Source organism: Manis javanica, chromosome 7, assembly GCF_040802235.1.
Source record: "Manis javanica isolate MJ-LG chromosome 7, MJ_LKY, whole genome shotgun sequence".
Classification (NCBI taxonomy): Eukaryota; Metazoa; Chordata; class Mammalia; order Pholidota; family Manidae; genus Manis; species Manis javanica.
Window position 1 is genome coordinate 46135828 of NC_133162.1, and position 20359 is coordinate 46156186.

Genomic DNA, 20359 nt, shown 5'->3' on the forward strand with positions numbered 1-20359 from the left:
ACAATGTAGTCCCCAAACCCCAGCTGGAGAGGATGATCCTAAGGCAGTCACTGAGGAGGGCCCACCATCCCCTCTGAATGATGTGGGTTGTCCCACTGGGCACAGTTTTAGAACAAGAGGCCTGTGCTATACGGTCTGATCTGTTTCCTCCTCTCTGAAAGGAAAAGGTTACACCAGTGCCCTCCTCGGCCCTTCAAGGTTCAGCCTAACTGGGAGCCCAAGTCACAGCCTAACTGCCCCATGTGTCAGCTGACACTCTTGTTCTGAAAAACTCTAAGGGAATCCCAGATGTTTTGCAGCCCCACTTGGCAAGCAGTTTTAATTGAACTACATTCAGAACTAGAAGTCCTTCCCGAGAGCTAACTTACATTCCCCTCCCCTGTTTTAAACTGCATCAAGCTGTCCTTGTAGAGGGGAAGCCCCTAAGAAAGCAGGTGTGTGAGCACAGCCATTGACCTGTGTGGGTACACAGGCTGGGATGGGGCGGGGCCACCAGCCTCACCTCCCGCCCCCACCCCCACCCCTACCCCCGCCGCCCCTCCCAGTCTCCACCTCAACCTTCTGCGGGTCCTCAGGAAGGGAAAGAGATTTGCAGAGCCCTGCTCAGCTGGGTCCCTCCCTAGTCAGGCAACCTGGTGAAGCAGAAAGGGCTTGCATAGTTTCCCGGGCTGCTGTAACAAATTACAAGTTTCCTGGGTGGCTGTAACGAACGGGGTGGCTTAAAACCACAAAGGTAGTCTCACAATTCGGGAGCCCATAGGTCCACAGCCAAGGTGTCACAATGCCCCACTCCATCCAGAGGCTCTAGGAGGAAATATTTCCTTGCCACTGGTGGCTCCAGGTGATCTGTGGCTTGCCAGCCTCTGCTATCAATGGTCTGTCCCCTGTGTCTGTGTCTTTTTTCTTCTGTCCGTCTCAAAGCTCCCTCAGCGTTTCTAAGGATACTTGTCATTCAGTTTAGGCACACCCAGGTGATTCAGGATGATTTCACCTCAGGATTCTGAACCTAATTTTATCTGCAAAGAGCACTTTTCCAAATAAGGGTCACATTCACAGACATGAACATATCTCTTTTGCGGGGGAGACGGGGAGGCACCATTCAACCCATGACCAAGCTCAGTGGTCAGGCAAAAATCAAGCCCTCATCCTTCCACTAACTGACCACTATCCCATCACCATGACCTCAAGCAAGTTCACCTGCCCTATCTGGACCTGTTTCGGCATCTATAAAAGGGGGGATAGACCACCACCTGCCATGCATCTCCCATGGGGGACAGAACTGCATGTCGGCAACATCACAACCAACTTTCCAACACGAGGCCCATGCATCAGTAGTTCTCAAACTAGAGACATAATTTAAGGGGGTAAATTATCACAGCTCAACCCAAGTGTGTGTGTGACTCCCTGATCCAAAAAACTCAAATCTGGCTCTGTAGGAACTTCTTCAAGTTACAAAGTTAACTACAGAGAAGTGTTGCCTTTTAGAGCAGACAAAGGAATGTTGTAAAGATAATCAAAAGGAAAACAAAATTCTAGAACTCAAGGACCCTTCACTCCACACTGCCCCCTCCATTCATCCCAGTCCCCTGCAGGAGAAGCCCAGAATCCCAAACCATCTCCCATATCTGCAGGGTGGGGTCTCCACACACCTCCACCATCCCTTCCTGACCCTAACTGGGCCTGCCAATGCCCCACACCTCCTCCTCCACCCCCAGCTAGCACCTTCGCTTCCTTTCTGGGACCACTCCTTCAATGGTGGGTCTCTCCCAAAGGTGTCCACTGGCTTCCCCAGCCCACAGAGACTATCCAGATTGTCCCCGAGGCTGGGAACTGGTTCAGCAGATCACTCAGTATTCGCTGGAGACAAAGGCAGCTTGGAAACCAGGCCAGTCCTGTCAGAATTCCCTCACAGACACTGCCATGAGCTGGGGTTTCCATTCCAACCTGCGTGTTGGAATCACCTGGGGAAGTTTAAAAATTATAGGTGCCTGGGCTCCCACCACCACAGACTCACTAAAGCAGCTCTGAAGATGGGGACTGGACTTGCGTGCTTGTAAAATACTCCACAGCTGGGAGCCTCAAGCCATAGTCAAGGCCCATTGATCTAGAAGTCCCATCTTTTGACCTCAGGAAGTGACCCAGACTCAGGATTCTGCGCCAGCCTCAGAAGCCAACACCCCATCCACTCCAGCTGGGGGACTTGGCCCCAGTGTGCAATGAGGTCACCCAGGGTCCCGCCTCCGCCCATCTCTGGGCCCTCAGCACCCAGCAAGTAATGTGTGCACAGGAACTGACTCCCTGACCCCAAGTGCTTCTGTGGTTCTCCCACACTGCACCCAACACAGCCAGTCCTCTGGTAAAGGAAGGAAACAGCACAGAGAGCCTGTGCAACTTGTCCAAGGCCATATTCTGCATCCTGGGAGGGGCTTCCAGCAGCCCTGGTTGCTACTGGTTCCCACTCTCCCAGCAGGAAAGGGGAGGCTCTGAGCCCTGACCAGGCCAAGGCTGTTTTCCTTCCACCCTCCTGGCAAATATTTATTCTCCACAGGTCAGGGTGCAAATGCCTCCCTTGGTGAGGAAGTTCTCTTTGGAAGACATTAAATAAAACACAGCAGGCACCCTTCCCACTGTGAAACAGCTCTTGTCCCAGGGATGGATGCAAATGGTTCTGTGGCAGTTACTTCCCCTTCTTGAGTCCTCAGTCTCTTCAGCTGTAAAATGGGACAAGTGTCCTGTCTGCCCAGATCACAGGATCGTTCTGAGGATCCAAAGGAGTGAGGTGAGGCAAGCGCAAGACAGCATCTCTCCTGTGCCCTCCAGACCTCTCTCTCACCAACACTCAGCAAGCGCAGGGCCCTTGCCCAGTGGTGCCATTCCTGGGCAGCTGCATTAACATTAATGCCTGTAGAGTAAGACACTCCACTAAGAGCCCTGGAGGCACTGCCCCATCCAAGCCTGGCACTTGTGGGGGGGCCCCTTACAACAGTTATCCCCTTTCCACAGACAAGGAAACTGAGGCACAGACAGCCAATCAGACCTGCTCCTTACCCATCAACCCAGAAATGCTCACTCTCCTAACCTGCTGCCGGCCAGACCTGGCCTCAGCCACCAGGCCCCCGCCTTCCCAGAGAGCATTGCTGGCCTTACCATCCAGCTCCAAACTTCCCTTTCCACAGTGTCTCTGTTTCTTTGTCTCTCTTTTGCACATGCATCCTCTCCACTCCTCTCGAGTCCCCTACCCCTCCTCAAAGTCCTCCCAGAGGGCTCCTCTGCAGTCATGGCCACGCAGTCCAGCAGGAAACCCCACCCCACCTCTGCTGCCCAAGCCCAGCTTCCATCTCCCTGAGGGACAGAGGACCCTCTAATGGGAAAGATGACACCTCAGTCTTCTCAGACCCTCCTCCTGGCCCAGGGCCTAACCTGGAGCTGAATAGATACGCCCTTCTGCTGCCACCTGTCTGCCATTCCCCAGGAGGCAGACCCTGCTCCTGGGCCCACTTCCCCAGGTGGCAGGACCAGCTCTCAAGACTTTGCAGGTCACATCTAGAACTGCCTGCCTTGGCCCATGCGCCTGTCGTGTGATGCACAGCCTCTGTTGGGGCGCCACTAAAGCCCAGGAACTAAGGAGTGGGAGAAACCCAGTCCCCAAGAAAGCATGCATGCACCCCCTAGGGGTCAGATTTATCAGCCCAAGGGCATGGCCATAGCAATCTACTCTAGGCAACCTGAGCATTTCCAGCAGAAAGTACCCTCCTCAGACAAAACAGACTGCAGAAGTTTGCATCACATCTTCAGTCCCAGCTCCCCCTGAGCTCTGTCAGGCTCTGTGGACATAAGGCCCTATAGTGTGGTTGGTGTTTTTGCATCTTATCCTGCAGGAGCCTCCACACAGGCCATAGGGTAATAGGTGGTGAGTCTAGGAGGCACAGAGAATTGGTCCTTCACCCAGTCACACAGCAGAACCAACACTTGGTATGTCTCCAGATGGCAACTGCCATCCAGTCCTGATAATCAAACCTCCCCTCAGTTACTCAGAGCCTAAACTCCTCATATGACCAGGCCCCTGGCACTCTCTCCACCCACAGCTTGGTACTTTCTAGGATTCCTCATCTGCTCCAGCCTTACTTGCCCACCTCAGAGCCTTTGCACTTATTGCCCTGAGATGCTCTCTGCAGGCCTTTTTTTTTAACAACTGGCTCCTTCTCACTCTCTGAGCCTCACCTGTAATGTCAGCTCCTCAGAAAGGCTCTCCTTGACCACACCGTCTAAAGTAGGAACTCCAATCTCTTCCAGTTCCCTAAGTCCCTCTTTAGCACCTATCACAAACTATGTCTATTACCTGTTTGTCTTCCAAGGCCTGGACTAAGCTTGTCTTGTTCATAGTCATTTCCCTGTAAATATCACAGTGCCTAGGATACACAGTAGGCATCAAATAATTCCCTGTTGAGTGAATAAACAAACAGTCCCCACCCTGGAGAGAAGGGCATATCAAGACTTGACTCTCTAGCCTTCCACTAAAATGTTTATTCAAACCCACTCACATCCAAAGGTGCTCTCTGGAAAAGGTTAATCTTTTCAGTCTCCTGTGTCCTGGGCTTACCCAGAAGACATCCTCCCCTGTTTGTGGAGCCAACTGGTACAGAAATTTCATTATCAGTCCCTTATCTGGTTTACTCCAAGCCCCACCCTAGGTTGACACTGTGAGTGGCCCAGAGAGAAGAGGCTCAGTGCAGGGGAAGGCAAGAGGGCAGGCTGTCACTCCTGGTCTCAGGAACAGACAAAGACAGCAAGGCCCCCCACAGCTTGGACTAGTCCCTCTCCTACAGGCAAGGTTTGCTCATCTGTCAAATGAATGCATGGGAAGGTTCTCCAAACCCCTTCCTGGGATGGCTTTCCTAATACTTGGGCTGGGGGAGGGGAGGGCCTCTCTGGCCTGAGGCCCCAGCCAAGTCCCACTGCTTCCAGACCTTCTCTGACAGCTCATGAGGCTCTGCAACCACTTCTCCGATATGAAGGCTGCCTTGCTTTCTGCTTGATTTTCACTATTTTCTCTTTGAAATGCTTGCCTAGAACAAAAAGAAATGGACCTGCCTGCCTGATGATTCAAGCACTTTTTTTTAATTTTGGAAATAAAATGCATATGTATATATACAAGGAGATGTCCAGAGGGTGTCCCCTAACGTGTTACAGGCGTTCCCTCCCAGTGACTTTTATCAAAGGTGACTTATATTGTCTCCAGTGTACTTACCTAAATTGCTTGAAGTTTTTTAAAAACTATGTGCACATATTATTTTCAAAAAAACAATAAAGCTCTTTTCAAAAGTTGGAAATTCCTGGTGAAACTGAACCTACTTTCTTTCCTGTCTAGTTTCACCTGGTGCTTAACTAGGAGGCCAAGTATCTGGATCCTGGCAGAAATGCTGGTTCCCTTCTACAGACACTGGGCAGAGACCATGGGGGATGGGGACAAGAGGGAAGGTTGGTAAGGGTCCTGGTGACCCAGTGAAGAAACTAGGATCAGGCAATCCGGGGCCTGGTGGTGGTCCGTCACTGATTTGCTGTGGGGTCTCAAGCAATTTACTTCCTCTCTCCAGGCCTGTTTTCTCCTTGGTAAAAGCAAAAGGTCACACTAGATGACCCTTTAAGGGCCCTTCTAATTTTCAGTGTATGGCTCTTGAGCACCTAGAAAAAGAGAGAGGAAGGTAGGGAAAGAATGGCTTAAATAAAGATCCTTAAAGTTAAGAAAAATCCTTAAGTAGCCAATGTATTGTTTATCATGTGCCAGGCATTGCCCTAAACCCTTCCTACATATTAATCCATTTAGCGGTCTTAGCAACTCTCAGATAGGTTCTAATATATCATCCATCTTACAGATAAGGCAACCAAGTCACATGGAGATTAGGACCTAAATTACTCAACTTAAGAGTGCCAGAGTCAGGATTTGAAGCCAGATAGCCTGGTACGGAGTCCACACTCTTAACCATTAAACTACAGGGAAACAGAAAGAATCACGCGCCAAGCTATAGTAAGAGAGTCCATGCTTGGAGAAAGCAGGAAGAGTTAATACTGCCTCTAGCACTGACTACCTCCACCACCTACCCATGCCCACTTCCTTCCCACTCACCACCCTAAGTCCTTTTTCTTCTGATTAGTCAACTCCACTCAACCCTGACACCCTTACCCAACTGGCACTAGGCTGGTGCTTTCCAGAGAGCCAGCATCTCCATGTTCGGCCCAGCTCACTTTGCAAATTCAAGGCCTCAGCAAACCTGACCACCAAGCTCAGCCTCTAATCCTGAAGCTCCCATATCAGATCCCTGCTTACAAGACTCAGGCTGGGACTTGACCATCCCATGGCAACAAGCCTTCCCTGAGCAACTACTGTGTTCCCAGCCCAAGACCAGCATTTAGAAGAGGATATGAATGAGCTACAGCCCTGACCTCCAGGAGCCCACAGTCCAGCTGGGAAAAACAGTCATGTAAACGGATCTCTAGGACACCCTGTAGTCAGTGCTAAAATTAGAGGTGTGTCCCCAAAGGGCTGAGGACACATGTGTTCAAATGATTCACTCTGTGCAGTGGGAAGAGGAATCACCAAGTGCCTCTGGGTGAGCTCATTTCTCATGGAGACACCCCAGTGGCCTCCTGGAAGAAGCACTGAATTGGGGAGACATGGGGGCTCATGCCAGCTCTGCCAAGTGACCCTGAAACACATCCCCTCTTATCCCCGAGGTCCCCCTCTGAGAATGAGAGGGCACCCAAGTTGAGACAGGAGAGTGTTGTAAGTGGTTCGAAATCATATTCATGTTGACTTGAAGACCGCAAAAAGTTTTCAGTGCTCAAATTTCCTTCTGAGCCTTCTGATCACATCAAGTTTTGGTGCCAGTTTGTCTTTAAGCCTCTCAAGCACTTACTGACCTGCCTTTTGAACACAGAGGGCAGGCCTCAGGTCTCAGGTTCACAGCCCACCGCACCCATAATATCTAGCCAGGATTTAATAACAGCACTTTGTTTCTCCCATACTATATTTACCATAACTATTAGCTGCTATTTTTGATGAGGAATACTGGTTTCCCATTGGCAGTAGTGATTAAAAAGCCTCCTCTAAAAAAAAAATGTTAAGTTTAAAAAGTGAGTCAGTTTAAAGTAATATAGTAAATACTATTATAATTGGTATAAACTCTATGTATGGCAATTCAAGAACATCAAAAGTTTAAATACAGGTACAAAAGCAGGCAGAGCTACTCTCTGCCATTAGACATTCCAGGAGTGACTGCCACTGGAGGAAGGTGGGAGTGACTGGAAGAGGGCACGAAGGGGGCTTCTGGCTTCTGCTGTCCATTCTGTTGGTTGACTTGGGGACTGACTACACAGGTGTGTTCACCAGGTAAAAATTCATCAGGCTATGTACACTTATTAATGGTGCCTATTCTGTATGTGTATTATACATTCACATGCCCTTTAACCCAGGAATTCCACTTCTAGAAATTACACAACAGACAAACACACACATATGCAAAATTCCACATTCAAAGATGCTCACTGCACTGCTGCTTTCAGTAACCAAAGATTGGAAACAACCTGAGTTCCCCAGTTGGGGACTCATTTAAATAAGTGTTGGCATTGCCTCCACAGTGAATTCCACTCAGCCATCACACAGAATGAGGCAGTCCCTAGCAGAACTCCGAAATGTATGTGGATTGAAACTGAAGTGAAAATTAAGGGCAGAACGGTGTATGGTGTGCTATGTTATGTGGGGGAAAAAAATAATACATGGTACACACACATTTGTGCTTAGGGCATCCTATGACTAGGATATTATCTCAGAAAAGAATCACAAGACACTGATCAGAGATGACTCCCTTCTGGACAGGGCAGGGGGGAGAAGAGAGGTGGAAGGGAGGCCTTTCAACTGATGAAATGTTAAAATTTTAAATTTACTTTTAACTTTCATACACTGTCCTCACATTTCCTATTTGATAATAAATTGTAAAGCAGTAAATCTTAAGGAAGGTATATGGCAGTGGTAAAACTTACAACCCCTTCCAGATGAAAACTTCAAAGGTGAAGTGTTAGCACTTGGAGCTTATAAAGCAAATAACCCTTGGCCCACACCTCTGCCCGAGAGATGGTACCAGAGATAGTGAGCTTTCCTGCATGATTTCCAGTGAACAGCAAACCTGGTCTAGGACAAACCACTTCCTCACACTGGGCCTCTGCCCTGCAGACAAACTCTGGCACCTGGAGCTACGGTGGCAGAGTTGACAGGTGGCTGAGTTCTTGGCATGAGTGAGGAGCCTTTCAAACAGAAGTAATTCCAGGAATGGTAAGTCAAGGATTTGGTAAGGCATCTCAGCTGGCTGGAGAGGAAGGATTCCAAGTTCCGAGTCCCAATCGGCCCCAAGAGAAGCAAAACGTGGGCCACAGGGTAGGTAGTCTTCTCTCAGCGCTGCAGGTGACAGCAATGGGACAAGGCCTTGAAGATTTGAGTTCAGTTTTAAGTGTATGACTTTCTTTTTTTTTTTGCTTTTTCTAAGGAAAAGTTTATTGAGAAAAATACTTCTTTCTTTTCCTCACCCACAATTGTTTTTGGTTTTTTTAGTTTATTTTTTATTTTTCAAGATAAAGTTCTATTCATCCCCTTATTTTTTATTTACTTCAAAATACTAGCTTATGTTTTTTTTTTTTTGAGAGGGCATCTCTCATATTTATTGATCAAATGGTTGTTAACAACAATAAAATTCTGTATAGGGGACTCAATGCACAATCATTAATCAACCCCAATCCTAATTCTCAACAGTCTCCAATCTTCTGAAGCATAACGAACAAGTTCTTACATGGTGAACAAGTTCTTACATAGTGAATAAGTTCTTACATGGTGAACAGTGCAAGGACAGTCATATCACAGAAACTTTCGGTTTTGATCATGCATCATGAACTATAAACAATCAAGTCAGATATGATTATTCGTTTGATTTTTATACTTGGTTTATATGTGAGTCCCACAATTCTCCCTTATTTATTTATTTTTTAATAAAATGCTGAAGTGGTAGGTAGATGCAAGATAAAGGTAGAAACATAATTTAGTGCTGTAAGAGGGCAAATGCAGATGATCAGGTCCGTGCCTATATACTAAGTATTAATCCAAGCTAGACAAGGGCAACAAAACATCCATGGATGCAAAAGATTTCTCTCAAAACATGGGGGGTGAGGTTCTAAGCCTCACCTCTGTTGATCCCCAATTTCTCACCTGATGGCCCCCCTGCGACTGTGCCTGTCTTTGGTTGTTCGTCCCTTGAGGAATCTTACCCGTCTCTGGCTAACCAGTCATCTTCCGGGGTCATACAGGGAGATGTAAAGTTGGTAAGTGAGAGAGAAGCAATATTCTTTGAAAAGGTTACCTTTTTACTTCTTTGCGGATTTATGCCTTATGGCTTCTATGCCCAGCATTTGTCTTGAGGTACCTTTACCACTTGGAAGAATTATGATACTCGGTAATTTTCAATATGAGGTATGAATTCTACTAAAGGGCTGTAATTAGGAAGGAAGAAGAAAAGCTATAGAAGTAGCGGACGGAAGAAAACATGGGAAGATTGATTATTTCTTTGACATAACTTCTTGTAGAGTAACATAAGCATGTATAGGTTTTAACAAACTACTAATTAAATTGTGTACACACATTAACAGAATAGGAATACAGATACATAACAAAAGCAGACCTACAATTACCAGCCATATCCAGTGAAACCAAGAAAACCAGTTAGGTACCCTAGGCATTTGTGAAAACTTATCAATAATATGATGGATATTGAAGTGTATGACTTTCTTTTGTACAGCACTTGGCTTGCCCACATGTCACTATCTCCCCATAGTCCTAAACCCCAAAACAATCCAATGAGGTGGGGCAGGGCATTAGTTATCCATTGCAGAGACAGGGAAATGGAGGTGCAAGGAGGTTAAGAAACTCGTCAGTATCTTTGGAGAGAAGGGGTGAAGTCAGAAACATAACCCCCATCCTGCTCCTGTTCTTCCCTTACTTTCCTACCCCTCTAGCCATTCAACTCTGACCTACAAAGAAAAAGGCCCTAGAGGCCAGACAAGCCAGGGGCAAGCAAAGAATCCCAGAATCAGAATTGAGGGAACTATGAGACCAACAAGCCCAGTATTTTTCAATCCTGACTATGTACTAGAATTACCTGGGAGCTTAAGTAAATTTAAATAAATACCTATGCCAGGGCCCAAGTATCTGCAGTGCTTTTACAGCTTACTCTAGTGGATTCTGATGCAACTTTGGGAGAGAACCACTGAATGACAGCTCAGAGCACCCCACCCTAATTCCACACACAACCTTCTGACTCCCTAGGGCTTCTACCAATGCATCCATGCTCCATCCTCTGACCCCCAAACATGCTGCTCATCTCTCTTCCACATTAAGAGTCAGAGAACTCGATTGCTGGGTTCAGCCTAGTTTTCTAGATAGGCAAGTCATTTAACAGTTCCAAGCCCCAAACAGGGAAGTGACTTGCCTGAGATCTCCCAGTGAGTCAATAACAGAACAAAACTAGAATCTGGATCTCCCAACCACCAGGCAAGGTCACATCCCCAGAGGGGTGAAACGGAAAATGGGGCCTGATGGCAGACCCTGCTAGCAGAACAGACCCACCGAGGGGCCGAGGGGACCACGGTGGGCATGTGTTTGGGTGGGGCAGGTGTCAGCGACCTCTCCTCGGGTCCCTGGGCTGGTCTGCCTTGTGGCATACTGGGGGTCAGCAGACTGTTAGAGAGTGGCAGAGCTGAAGATGGCCTGTAGAAAGAGGTCCTCACTTCTAGGTGGGGGCTCAGCCTAGGCTGGAATCTCAATAAAGAACTCAAACTTTTGGGACAGAGTACCAGGAGGGCTCAGCTTTCCTGCCCACAATAATAATGGCGGCTCACACTTCCTCAGCTCGTCACCGTCTCTGTACTGAGACTGTATGTGGCCTATTGCATTTCATCTCCACAACCATCCTAAAAGTTAAATGTAATTGCTGTCTCCATTTACAGAGGAGGAAACTAAGGAAACTATGGCCAAGAGCATTTCAGTAGTTTCCCTACACTCACTCAGCTAGAAAGTGGTAGTACAAGATTTGAAGCCTGGTTCGTGTCCAGCCACTACCATCCTACCTCCCAACAAGATGCAAGACCAGGTAGAGCCCAGTGGCACAGAGATAGTTACTAAGCACCCCGGAGGGGCCAAAAACCTCCCCAGATATCCTCCGGTGGAATCCCCCCAACCACCCGGCGGAAAGGCATGCACATCCTCCTTCCTCCAAAGAGGAAACCAAGGCACAGTGGGGAAACATCTTGTTCGGGGCCATCAGCGAGTTAGTAGTGGATATAGGAGCTGGAACCAAGGTCTCCCGACAGGGACTACAAAGCTTTACCACTTCTCAGGCTGATGGGGAGGCAAACTCAGAAATACCCGGCAGGCGGGGAGGGTGCAGCCAACGCGGTAACAAACGCCCACAATGCCCGCAGCACCAAGGGATGCGCAGCCCCCGCGGCACCAAACCGCTGGTCAGGTGCCTACAGGTGAGCCAGATCGCTATCCTTCCTCTTAGCCAACCAGCTCTAACACTCCCGACCTGGCAGCTGGCATTCAGGCTGAGCTCGCGCCGCTGGAATTTCCCGGTTCCCAGGGAGAGTGGGACCGGGAGTCAGGCGTGTGCTCCCAGCGCTCTCCTCGGAGCAGCCAAGTCTGGACCCAGCCCCAGGCTTGGGGTGAGGGCGATCAAGGGAGTGTATGCACCCCCGCCCATCCCGGGGCCCTAATGGGGTCACTCACCCAGAACACCGTGGAGTAGAAAACCAGCAAGAACTTGAGCCAGAGGTAGGAGAGGCGCGCGCAGTAGCGCACCTGCTCCGAGTCCCCACGGGGCATCCTGGGCGCTCCCCTCGGGGCTCCAGGGCTTCTGGGTTAGGTCCCTCGCTGTGAGCGGCCCCACCTGCGGCTGCCAGCCTCGCCACCGCTCTCGCACTGGGACTGACACCCACTAGCGGCAATCACAGCCCCGGCCCGGGACCAGCCAGCCCCAGCGGCCAATGGGCGCGAGGCAGCGGCCCAGCCTCTGGGAGGGGACGGGCAAGGGGCGGGGCAGCGGCCCAGAACCCTGAGGAGGCAAAGGGGAGGGGGCGAGGGTTTTGCAAACAAAGTCGCGCGCGTGCAACTCTGGAAATGTCTGCGCTAATGGCGCAGAGGGATGGCCTGGGAGCGTGTACAGAGGAGCCGTAGGGGGAGAGTCAGCATGCCTAATCCAGGGTACATAGAAACGACGCTTTAAACTGATGTCAAGAGGGAAGACTATGGGAAAGGGGTAGGAATTAACCACTAACATGTAAGTGTGCATGTGCAAGACATGAATGGAATAAGGAAGTGGAGTGGCTGAGCTTGAGGGTGGCTGGAGGCTGCATCTAGGAAGGTGCAGCAGACCAGGCTGGGGGACCCACAGTTTCTTTTGGTAACAGATCCTCAGTTGGAGGCCTTTCCCCAACAAGTCTCCTGAAATCCGCTTCTCTGTAGCCAGGCCAAAGTCCAACCCTGCGTCCTGCCCCACACCTAACCTCAGGCCAGGTTAGTGGCCCCTCTGTAAACACACTCAGCCCAGGTCTGACCTGGTCTCTTCCTGCCTGGCCTTTCCTTTGCCTGGGGTCAGACACTGTCTTCCTGACTGTAAGTCTGTCTCCCGCTATCCCAGCCTGACTCACCACCATTTCCTTGCCAGCCAGGCCCAGCTCAGTTTGGGGCTTGGGAGCTCAGCAGTCCTGTTTGTGACTTTTGGTAATTAAATATGTGGCCCAGAGGTCAAGAGCTCAAGGCAGTGCTGGGGTCCCTGGTGGTGACTGCAGGAATGGCACCCTTGTCCAAGTCCTCTACTCTGGGCTCCCGAACTTCCTGTACACACATACTCCTCCAGAGAGACAGACACACAGAGAGAGAGACCAGGCCAGCCTCAGCCCCCAGGGCGCTGGCCTAGAGGAAAGAAAGTAAATCTGGGGGTGGGGAGGGAGGCGATGCCCAGAGGGGTAAAGGGAAGCCATTGTCCTGGTACAAAAGGAACAAGCCCTACAAGGGTGTTTGTGTTGGGTCCAGACATGGTGCCAGGGACTGCTGCGGGGTACCTTCAAATAAATAACCAAGGGCTAAGATGACATCTTCCCACAGTTAAAAGTTATCTTTTCTGTCCTTTGAGGAGGAGGAAACTAACTCTTTACCCCTCTTTGGAGGACTAGCTTCCCTCACCCAGCCCTACAGAGCTAGCATTACACCTACTCTTTGAGGTGCTGGGGAGGGGTGAGGAATGGACCCTGTTACCAATTTCCATAGCATAAATATTTCCAACATGTCCGGTTTCAAGTTACAAACTTGAACTCAATGAACCTGGGAGCTAAGAAACAACATACACAATCACACATAGTTTAGCCTGCCCCTGTAGCTCTGCTATCTCAATCCACCCCTGCAACTTTACTGATCAGCATAGAGAATGAAGAAATGTATGCATCAGTGAAATTCATGGCTTGTCAATTAGCATAACAGGTATTAGAAATGAGCTCTCCTTGGGGGTCGTAGTATTCAAGATATATGGGTTGGCTTAAATAGTTTAGGGACACCACCCATTCCATGTCCAGAGTAAAAGCATCTCACCTGGGATGAAGCACTAGGCTAAATCTTTGAGGGTCCCACATCCCAAGGTGTTCTGGTTGCCTGATGTGACCAGTCTAACTGAATCCTGCCTGTAGAATACTCTATCTTCCTTAGACTCTTCATGCAAGGTGATAAACCACCTAAAATGACAGACAACTGAGGCTTCACTGACTTTACAGAACACATTGTATGAACTGGTTTTGTGGCTCCTTGCTAGTAAATGTTTGTTTTAGTAGGTATTTGTATGGGCAGCAGGATTTGTCCTGAGATCTGCTTTTATGATAACCTGGCAGGGGGACTGGGGGGAGGGGCGTAACTAACCCTTACCTGTAGTGGCTACTACCATTTACGAAAAAGCATGTAAGGCTTGTGCATGACCAACTTGGCTTGCATAAGTGTGCATCTGTGCCACTGGGCAAGTGACTCTGAATGTGTTTCTGATTCCCAATCTGTGAAACCATGAGGCTAGTCTGTTTCTCTTCTAGCTCTAACAATTTTAGCTATAGTCCTCACAGTCAAATCAGTCAGCAAATGTATGAGCTTCTCCTATGAGTCAGGTCCTGTCCTGGGCTCTGGGGATACAGCTGCAAATAAAATAGACAAAAGATTCCATTCTTTTCTATGGGGGAGTGGGGGTTTGTGGGGAGATGCAACATGCATGAAAACACATACACAAAAATGGTAATTTCACATGCTGATATTTGCTGAAGATCTGGGAGAAGAGCTTCTGAGTAGAGGAAACAGCAAGTGCAAAGGCCATGAAAAGGAGAAAATGTTGGAGAGGTCCATGGGGCTCATGCAAGGGACTGTGGGAGAGTAGCAGGGGGCCAGGTCAGAGACATAGGAGGAAGCCCCATAGCTTGGGTAAACTGGTAGGATTTAAGCAGGGATGTGATACAGAATCTACTTTATGCTTTTTAAAAGGCTGCTGCATGGAGGATGGACAGGAAGGGCTGGGGCTAGGGAAGGAAGGCTGGCTGGGAAGCATTGTCAGCCTCTGAGCTAGAAGGATGTGGCTTGGACTAGGGTACATCCCTGGAAATGGTGGTTGCATATAGTGGTGGAGGATATATCTTGGAGATAGAGACATAGAGCTTACCGACAAATCAGGTGTGGAATGTGAGGAAAAGAGAAATCCAGGATGATCCCATGTGTTTTTGCCTAGAATGTTGCTGTCATTTACAAAGGTGAGAAGATTAGAAGGAGTGGGAGTGGGGAGAGTTGGGTTGAAATCAATTACTTTGTTTGGCCATTTATTTTTGAAATATCTTTTCAAAATCCAGGTGGAGTTGTCCAGGAAACCCCAAAGTGAGGTTTGGGTTAGATGACATAAATTGGAGAGTCACCAGATCACTTTGAACCATGGGCCTATGTGAGATCATCTAGGAAGAAAATATAGCAAGAGAAGAAAAGATGAAAAAAGACCATGGGGCCCTCCAACACTGATCGGAAGGGGGCTGGCCAAGAACACAGAGAAAGTACAGCAGGCGAAGTAGAAAGGATGAGGCCAGTAAGGTGACAGGGATGCCTGGAGGAGAAAAGGGATTCAAGAAATTAAAAAGAGACGTACAACATTTAGTGTCCAGGAAACTCCCCCAAATACTGGGAGGCTTTAGCTATGTTCTGTGAGGTCAAGTGGGGACAGAACAGAGATCTGACCATCAGCTTTGGAAGATGTGGGTCACTGGTGGCTTTCATAAGAGCTCTTTTCATGCAACAATGGGGACCAGCCTGACTGGAGTGGATGGAGGAGAGAGGGGAAGGGGAAGAAATGAAGGAGGCAAGTTGAGACTACATGGGGAAGGGTCCATTCCCAGGCAGGTGGATGAAATCATTCGCATGGGAGGGCACACGTGGAATTCTTCCCGGCCTGCCAAACAGCCTCCCTGGCCAAATATACAAGAGCTAGCCTCTATGGGGCAGAGTTTAAATGGCCATGAAGTTTTTGCATCTTCTCCATCAGGAGGTAGAATCTATTTCCCCGCCTCCTGAATCTATGTGGGCCTTCTGATTTGTCTTCACCAATAGACTGTGACAGAAGTGAGGTTGTGAATTGTAACCTAGGAATTGAGAAGCCCTGCAGCTCCTGCTTTCGCCCCTCCTGGGACTCTGCAGCCATGAAAACAAGTCTGAGCCACCCCACGAGATTGGAGAGACCCACAAGGTAGAACTGAGGTTCCTGGCTCGTAGCAGCCAGTCACCAGCCCTGTGAAGGAAGCCATCTTATGCCATCGCCCCCACAGCTCACTATGTCTACGTCCAGGCACAACTAGCTGAGCCCAGCCCAAACATCCCAACCTAGAGAATCATAAACTAATACATGGTTGTCATTTTAAGGTACTAAATTCTGGGTGGTTTTCTATACAGCAAAAGCTGACTGTTATGTTCTTAGGACCGAAAATTTTTAAAAACACTAATTCCAATACCCATCCCTTTCTTTGTCCCTCTTCCTCCCCCTCTTACCCCAACGTACTTCACTTCTGAGTGTATATGCTTATTCTCGAGAAGAGACCCAGCTGTCCTCCAGGGTCTCCTTGGCTGCTTTCAGGGCTGCCCCCAACTCAGATGTTATTTAGCCCATTTCTCCTGCCCGTCCCATTTTAACTGAGGGAGTCAAAATCCCATTTATTCTCTACCAGTTGTTTCTTCAGCAGCAGGCACTGAGCTGTGGGCTTTCACATAACTACCTCTTAATTCCTCACAACCCACTGAATTTGATGTGATGAATCCCACTTTCCAAAGGGAGAAACTCAAGTTCAGAGATGTAAACTGACTTTTCCCCATTAGGAAGTTCAAGCACTCTGTGACCCAGCAACGCACCTTCTGCTCTAATGCAGTTGTGGTCCCAGCTACACTAGGGTGAAAGGAGTGAACTGTGTGGCTTAAAAAGCAACTAGGAGAAATACACTGAGCTCAAATATTAAGATTTCAATACTGGTTAGAGCTGAAACTTTACACAGTTATTGTAGGTTGCTGCAATGTGGTAGTTCCATGAGATTTTAAGTGTTCTGTAACAAGGGATCTATCAAATAAGTCTGGAAATGCTGCAGAATTTTATAGCCTTTAACATGAGAACAGAAATGATATGTTTCTAGGAGGAAAGATGGGTATGCAGCCCTTCTCAGCTATATTTGACTGTACAACTTTCCCCAGACACCAGCTATTATCATCTCAGAGAACTGGTATCCCTCAGGATGTATTTTGGGAAATGGTGCTCTGTGGGACTGGTTCCTAATTCTTTTAAAGCTGACAGTGACCTCCTCAAAGTTATTTGCTCTATAATAAAAGGAAAATAAAAAACAACGGAGATTATTTCTGTTTTGTACTTGACTTTGCAAAATCATACAACTTCCTCTTACATGATCACCAGACAACCAGATCCATCTATGATCACACCTCTTCATGCCCTGCATAGAGTGAGGGACACACATTCAGGCCCTGCATGGGGTGGGGACCAAGAGGATTCTTGACATGAGCCCCCAAGGAAAGCCAAATGCTCGTTGCTCAGAGGCAGTTGGGTCACTCCAGTAGTTTCTCATGTTTTGCAAATCCCCTGAAGAGCTGCCTTGAAAAGACTTGCTCCTTCTGGGTCCCCCTCCCCACCCCTCATTGCTGTCCCCATGGAAGGCTGGCTGCCCCAGACTGCCCCATCCTTGCAGCGCAGGGCCTCTCTCCTACCCTTGGCTGCTGGGACACCCCTCCTTGCAGCCCCTAGCCCTGGGACTGTTTCTGGGGCCCTCAAAGCCTCTGGGGACTTCCTGCCTTCCTCTAGGCAAATAGGACCAAATCACCTGTCCCAGAGGCCCACTCTGGTCCTAGACAGCCAGTGTGCTCTGTCCCCCTAAGCCCTCCTTCTTGAGACATGATCCTGCAGCAGTGCACAAACATTCCCTCCCACAGAGGTTGGCCCAGGCCCTCCTTCCTACTGTCCCCTGCTGTCCCTGTGGCAGGGCTGCTCCTGACCAGCCAGAGCAGACGTCCTCAGGAGCAGCTGGGGGTGGGGGTGGGGGTGGAGATAGGTTCAGGGGACCATTATTGAATGATGGCACAGCCATGCCACGGAACCCTGTGCCATTGTTGAAAGTGATGCAGGAAAGTGCGGGGGTCACAGGAACTGCTCTTCATACACATCATACACGTGGGGCTCAAGTGAAATTGTTCTAGATCTGAGATTCCAGCACGGCTTTCTGGGCCTCTGACCCGAGTGACATGGTAAGGCACCCAGAGAAACTGTGTCAGCCTCCAGAAGGGCACGCCAGCTGACTCCTAGAGAGTGTGGCCTCAGCCAGAGCCCAGAGAACCAAGCTGGAGGGTCCTGGATCTGCCAAGTGGGTGGGTCCTGCAGGGCATGGTCAGTCCAGGCTAGAGTCCCGGACTGAGAGTGAGGTCGGGAGCTGGCAGAGCCCTCTGGCATCTGTCTACTCTGCCTTCTGGGAAGGGGACAGGCTGTGAATGGGCACTCTCTCTGGGTAATGGACAGATGCTTGAGGTAGGGGCAGCTCAGCGATCATTTAGAATTGGGGTGCAAGGCTCTGGTGAAGAGGGGCTATGTGAACCAGAAGGCCTATTTCATGATATGACTGGGGTGCTGTGGAATAGGATTTCCCAAACGTACTGCCCCTCAATGTGTAGGATGTGAGATCTCACCTCCATGAAAGGGGGGCTTTGTGCTGAGAAGGTGGTGGGAGGGGGTCCTTCTGAGATGGAAGTAGCAGATGTCCAGTCCTTCCCTTCACAACTTGGTTTCCCAGCCTGGGCTCCCAGCATGTCTGTGCCTTTGGGACTTTTTCACTCCTCAGCAAGTGACAGGGTCCCGAGGCTATATGTTCCTGTAGATGGCATGAGGCTTGGCCCATTTAACACGTCACCTGCAGCTCCCTAGAAGCCCTGACTGACCGCAGATGTGAGCCTCTGCTCCAGACACACAGATACCAGCTGGTCCCCTGCTGCACACTTGGCTTCCTGGGCAACTGGGAGAGAATCCTCACACCAGTCCTGCCCTGGGGCACTGATGGTGCATGGGCTTTCTGCCTTCCTCTTCTCACCCTCTGGATCCTTTAGGGGAAAATTGGATGCCCTGATAAGATGTTTCCTTTCTCTTGTCCCTTCCTAGGATGACCAACCATTCTGGACTGCCCACTACCGAGGATAGTTCGTGGTGTGTAATACATGCAGTTCTAAAACTAAGACAGTCCCTCTGAGGGGTTTCTGGGATGCAGGACTTTTGGTGCTAAAACCAGCCAAATCGGTCACTCTATTTCCCAGCCTGCCCACCATCTCATACATGTTCAGAGGGGAGTGGCCAGGGGTGAGAGGGACTCAGATCCATGCCCTCTGAGGAAGAGTTGGCAGAATGGGAAGGGAAGACAATGGGACGTGTTGAGGGTGAGTGGAACTCTGGGAAGCAGCACAGGGTTGTGAAAAACATTTGATTCGGAGTCAGAATATGGGGGTGGGTCACATGCCGGCCCTACCATGTGCAGGCCGATTTTGAACAATGCCACTGGGAATGGTCGTTACCTTCTCAGGACCCTTCAAGGTAATCAAGTAACGTTAGCAAGCACTGAACCTGGAACAAAGCAGGTACTAAGTAACTGGGATTCAGACCTGCCCACAGCCAACATGCCTCTGTCCAGTCCCATGGAAACAAGAACCACTGGACATGGAGATGGGGGCCAAGACCTCAGAGACCACCAGACCACTGCTCTCCTCACAGCCCAGGTGCTGGCCTGTGCTTGGCATCCAGCCTCCTCTGGCTGGTTTTCTCCTTCAAAACTCTTTTGAGCTGCCCATCAGTGCTGCAAGGCAGGTGGGGTAGGTGGGTATAAGCCCAATAATGAATGAGGAGAGAGGTTAGGATATTTTCCCCAGGCCACCACAGGAATTAGCAGTAAACCAAGACAGATAGTGGTCATTCAAGAATACCACAGATGGAGGGTCATTATGTTCAACCCCTCATGAATGGACAGAGAAACTCCAGCTACAAGAGGGCTTCTTGCCTCCAGTTGTAGATTTCTGTGTTGTGCCCCTTTTTATACATTATATATTGTACAAGTTTTTAAAAGAAAAATGTTCTTATTTTAATTTGCATCTCCCTGATGATTCATGAGGTTGAGTGTATTTTTGCATGTTGATTAGTTATTTGCAGTTCTACAGATTTCCTGGTTTTATTCTTTTGCATTTTCCAATTAGGTAATTGATTCTTTAAACTGGGCAATGCCCAGGGCTGACAGGCCGAGAAAATGCCTTTCCCACCTCTTTTCTGGGAGAAGGGAGGGGCCCTTCTAGTTAAGCAGATGCCAGGCTGGCCTCAAAGAGCTTTGCCAGAGGAAGGGTCTTGGAGCTGGCTGCCAGCCAGGGTTGGCCTTGGTGGGGCTCAGCTAGGCAGTCTGGGAAAGTAGCCTGGGAACAGCAGCTGGTGGGGTATTGGGCCAGGCCTGTGTGACTCAGCGGGAGTGGCAGGGCGCCCAGGCGTCACGGCTATGGCAGTAGCTCCACCTGTTGCTCAGAAGGGCAGGGCAGCTGCTTCCGGAAGGCTGGGTGCTGCTGGGAGAGGGGTGCCTCAGAAGAGCAGGCAAGGCCCCCAGGGCAATCTGAGGGTGCCAAAATGGGGTCTAGGGGACAGAAGTAGGGTCTGGACAGGATCTTATAGCTATTAAAGAAGGGATAGAAGGCTTG

The 20359-nt window shown here is 49.4% G+C and overlaps 1 protein-coding gene across 3 annotated transcripts in view; it reads right to left on the reverse strand.

The window, feature by feature from the left end:
* TSPAN15 (tetraspanin 15) overlaps positions 1-12041 on the reverse strand; it is a 51822-nt gene extending 39781 nt beyond the window's left edge. The window contains exon 1 of one of the 3 annotated variants that reach the window (XM_036998876.2): positions 11825-12041. In XM_036998876.2, the coding sequence (XP_036854771.1) occupies positions 11825-11920 (96 nt within the window). In that variant the 5' untranslated portion in view covers positions 11921-12041. The remainder of the gene's footprint in view (positions 1-11824) is intronic. The other 2 variants (XM_073240922.1, XM_017672959.3) reach the window with 2 other exon arrangements.
* Positions 12042-20359: the final 8318 nt, after the last annotated feature.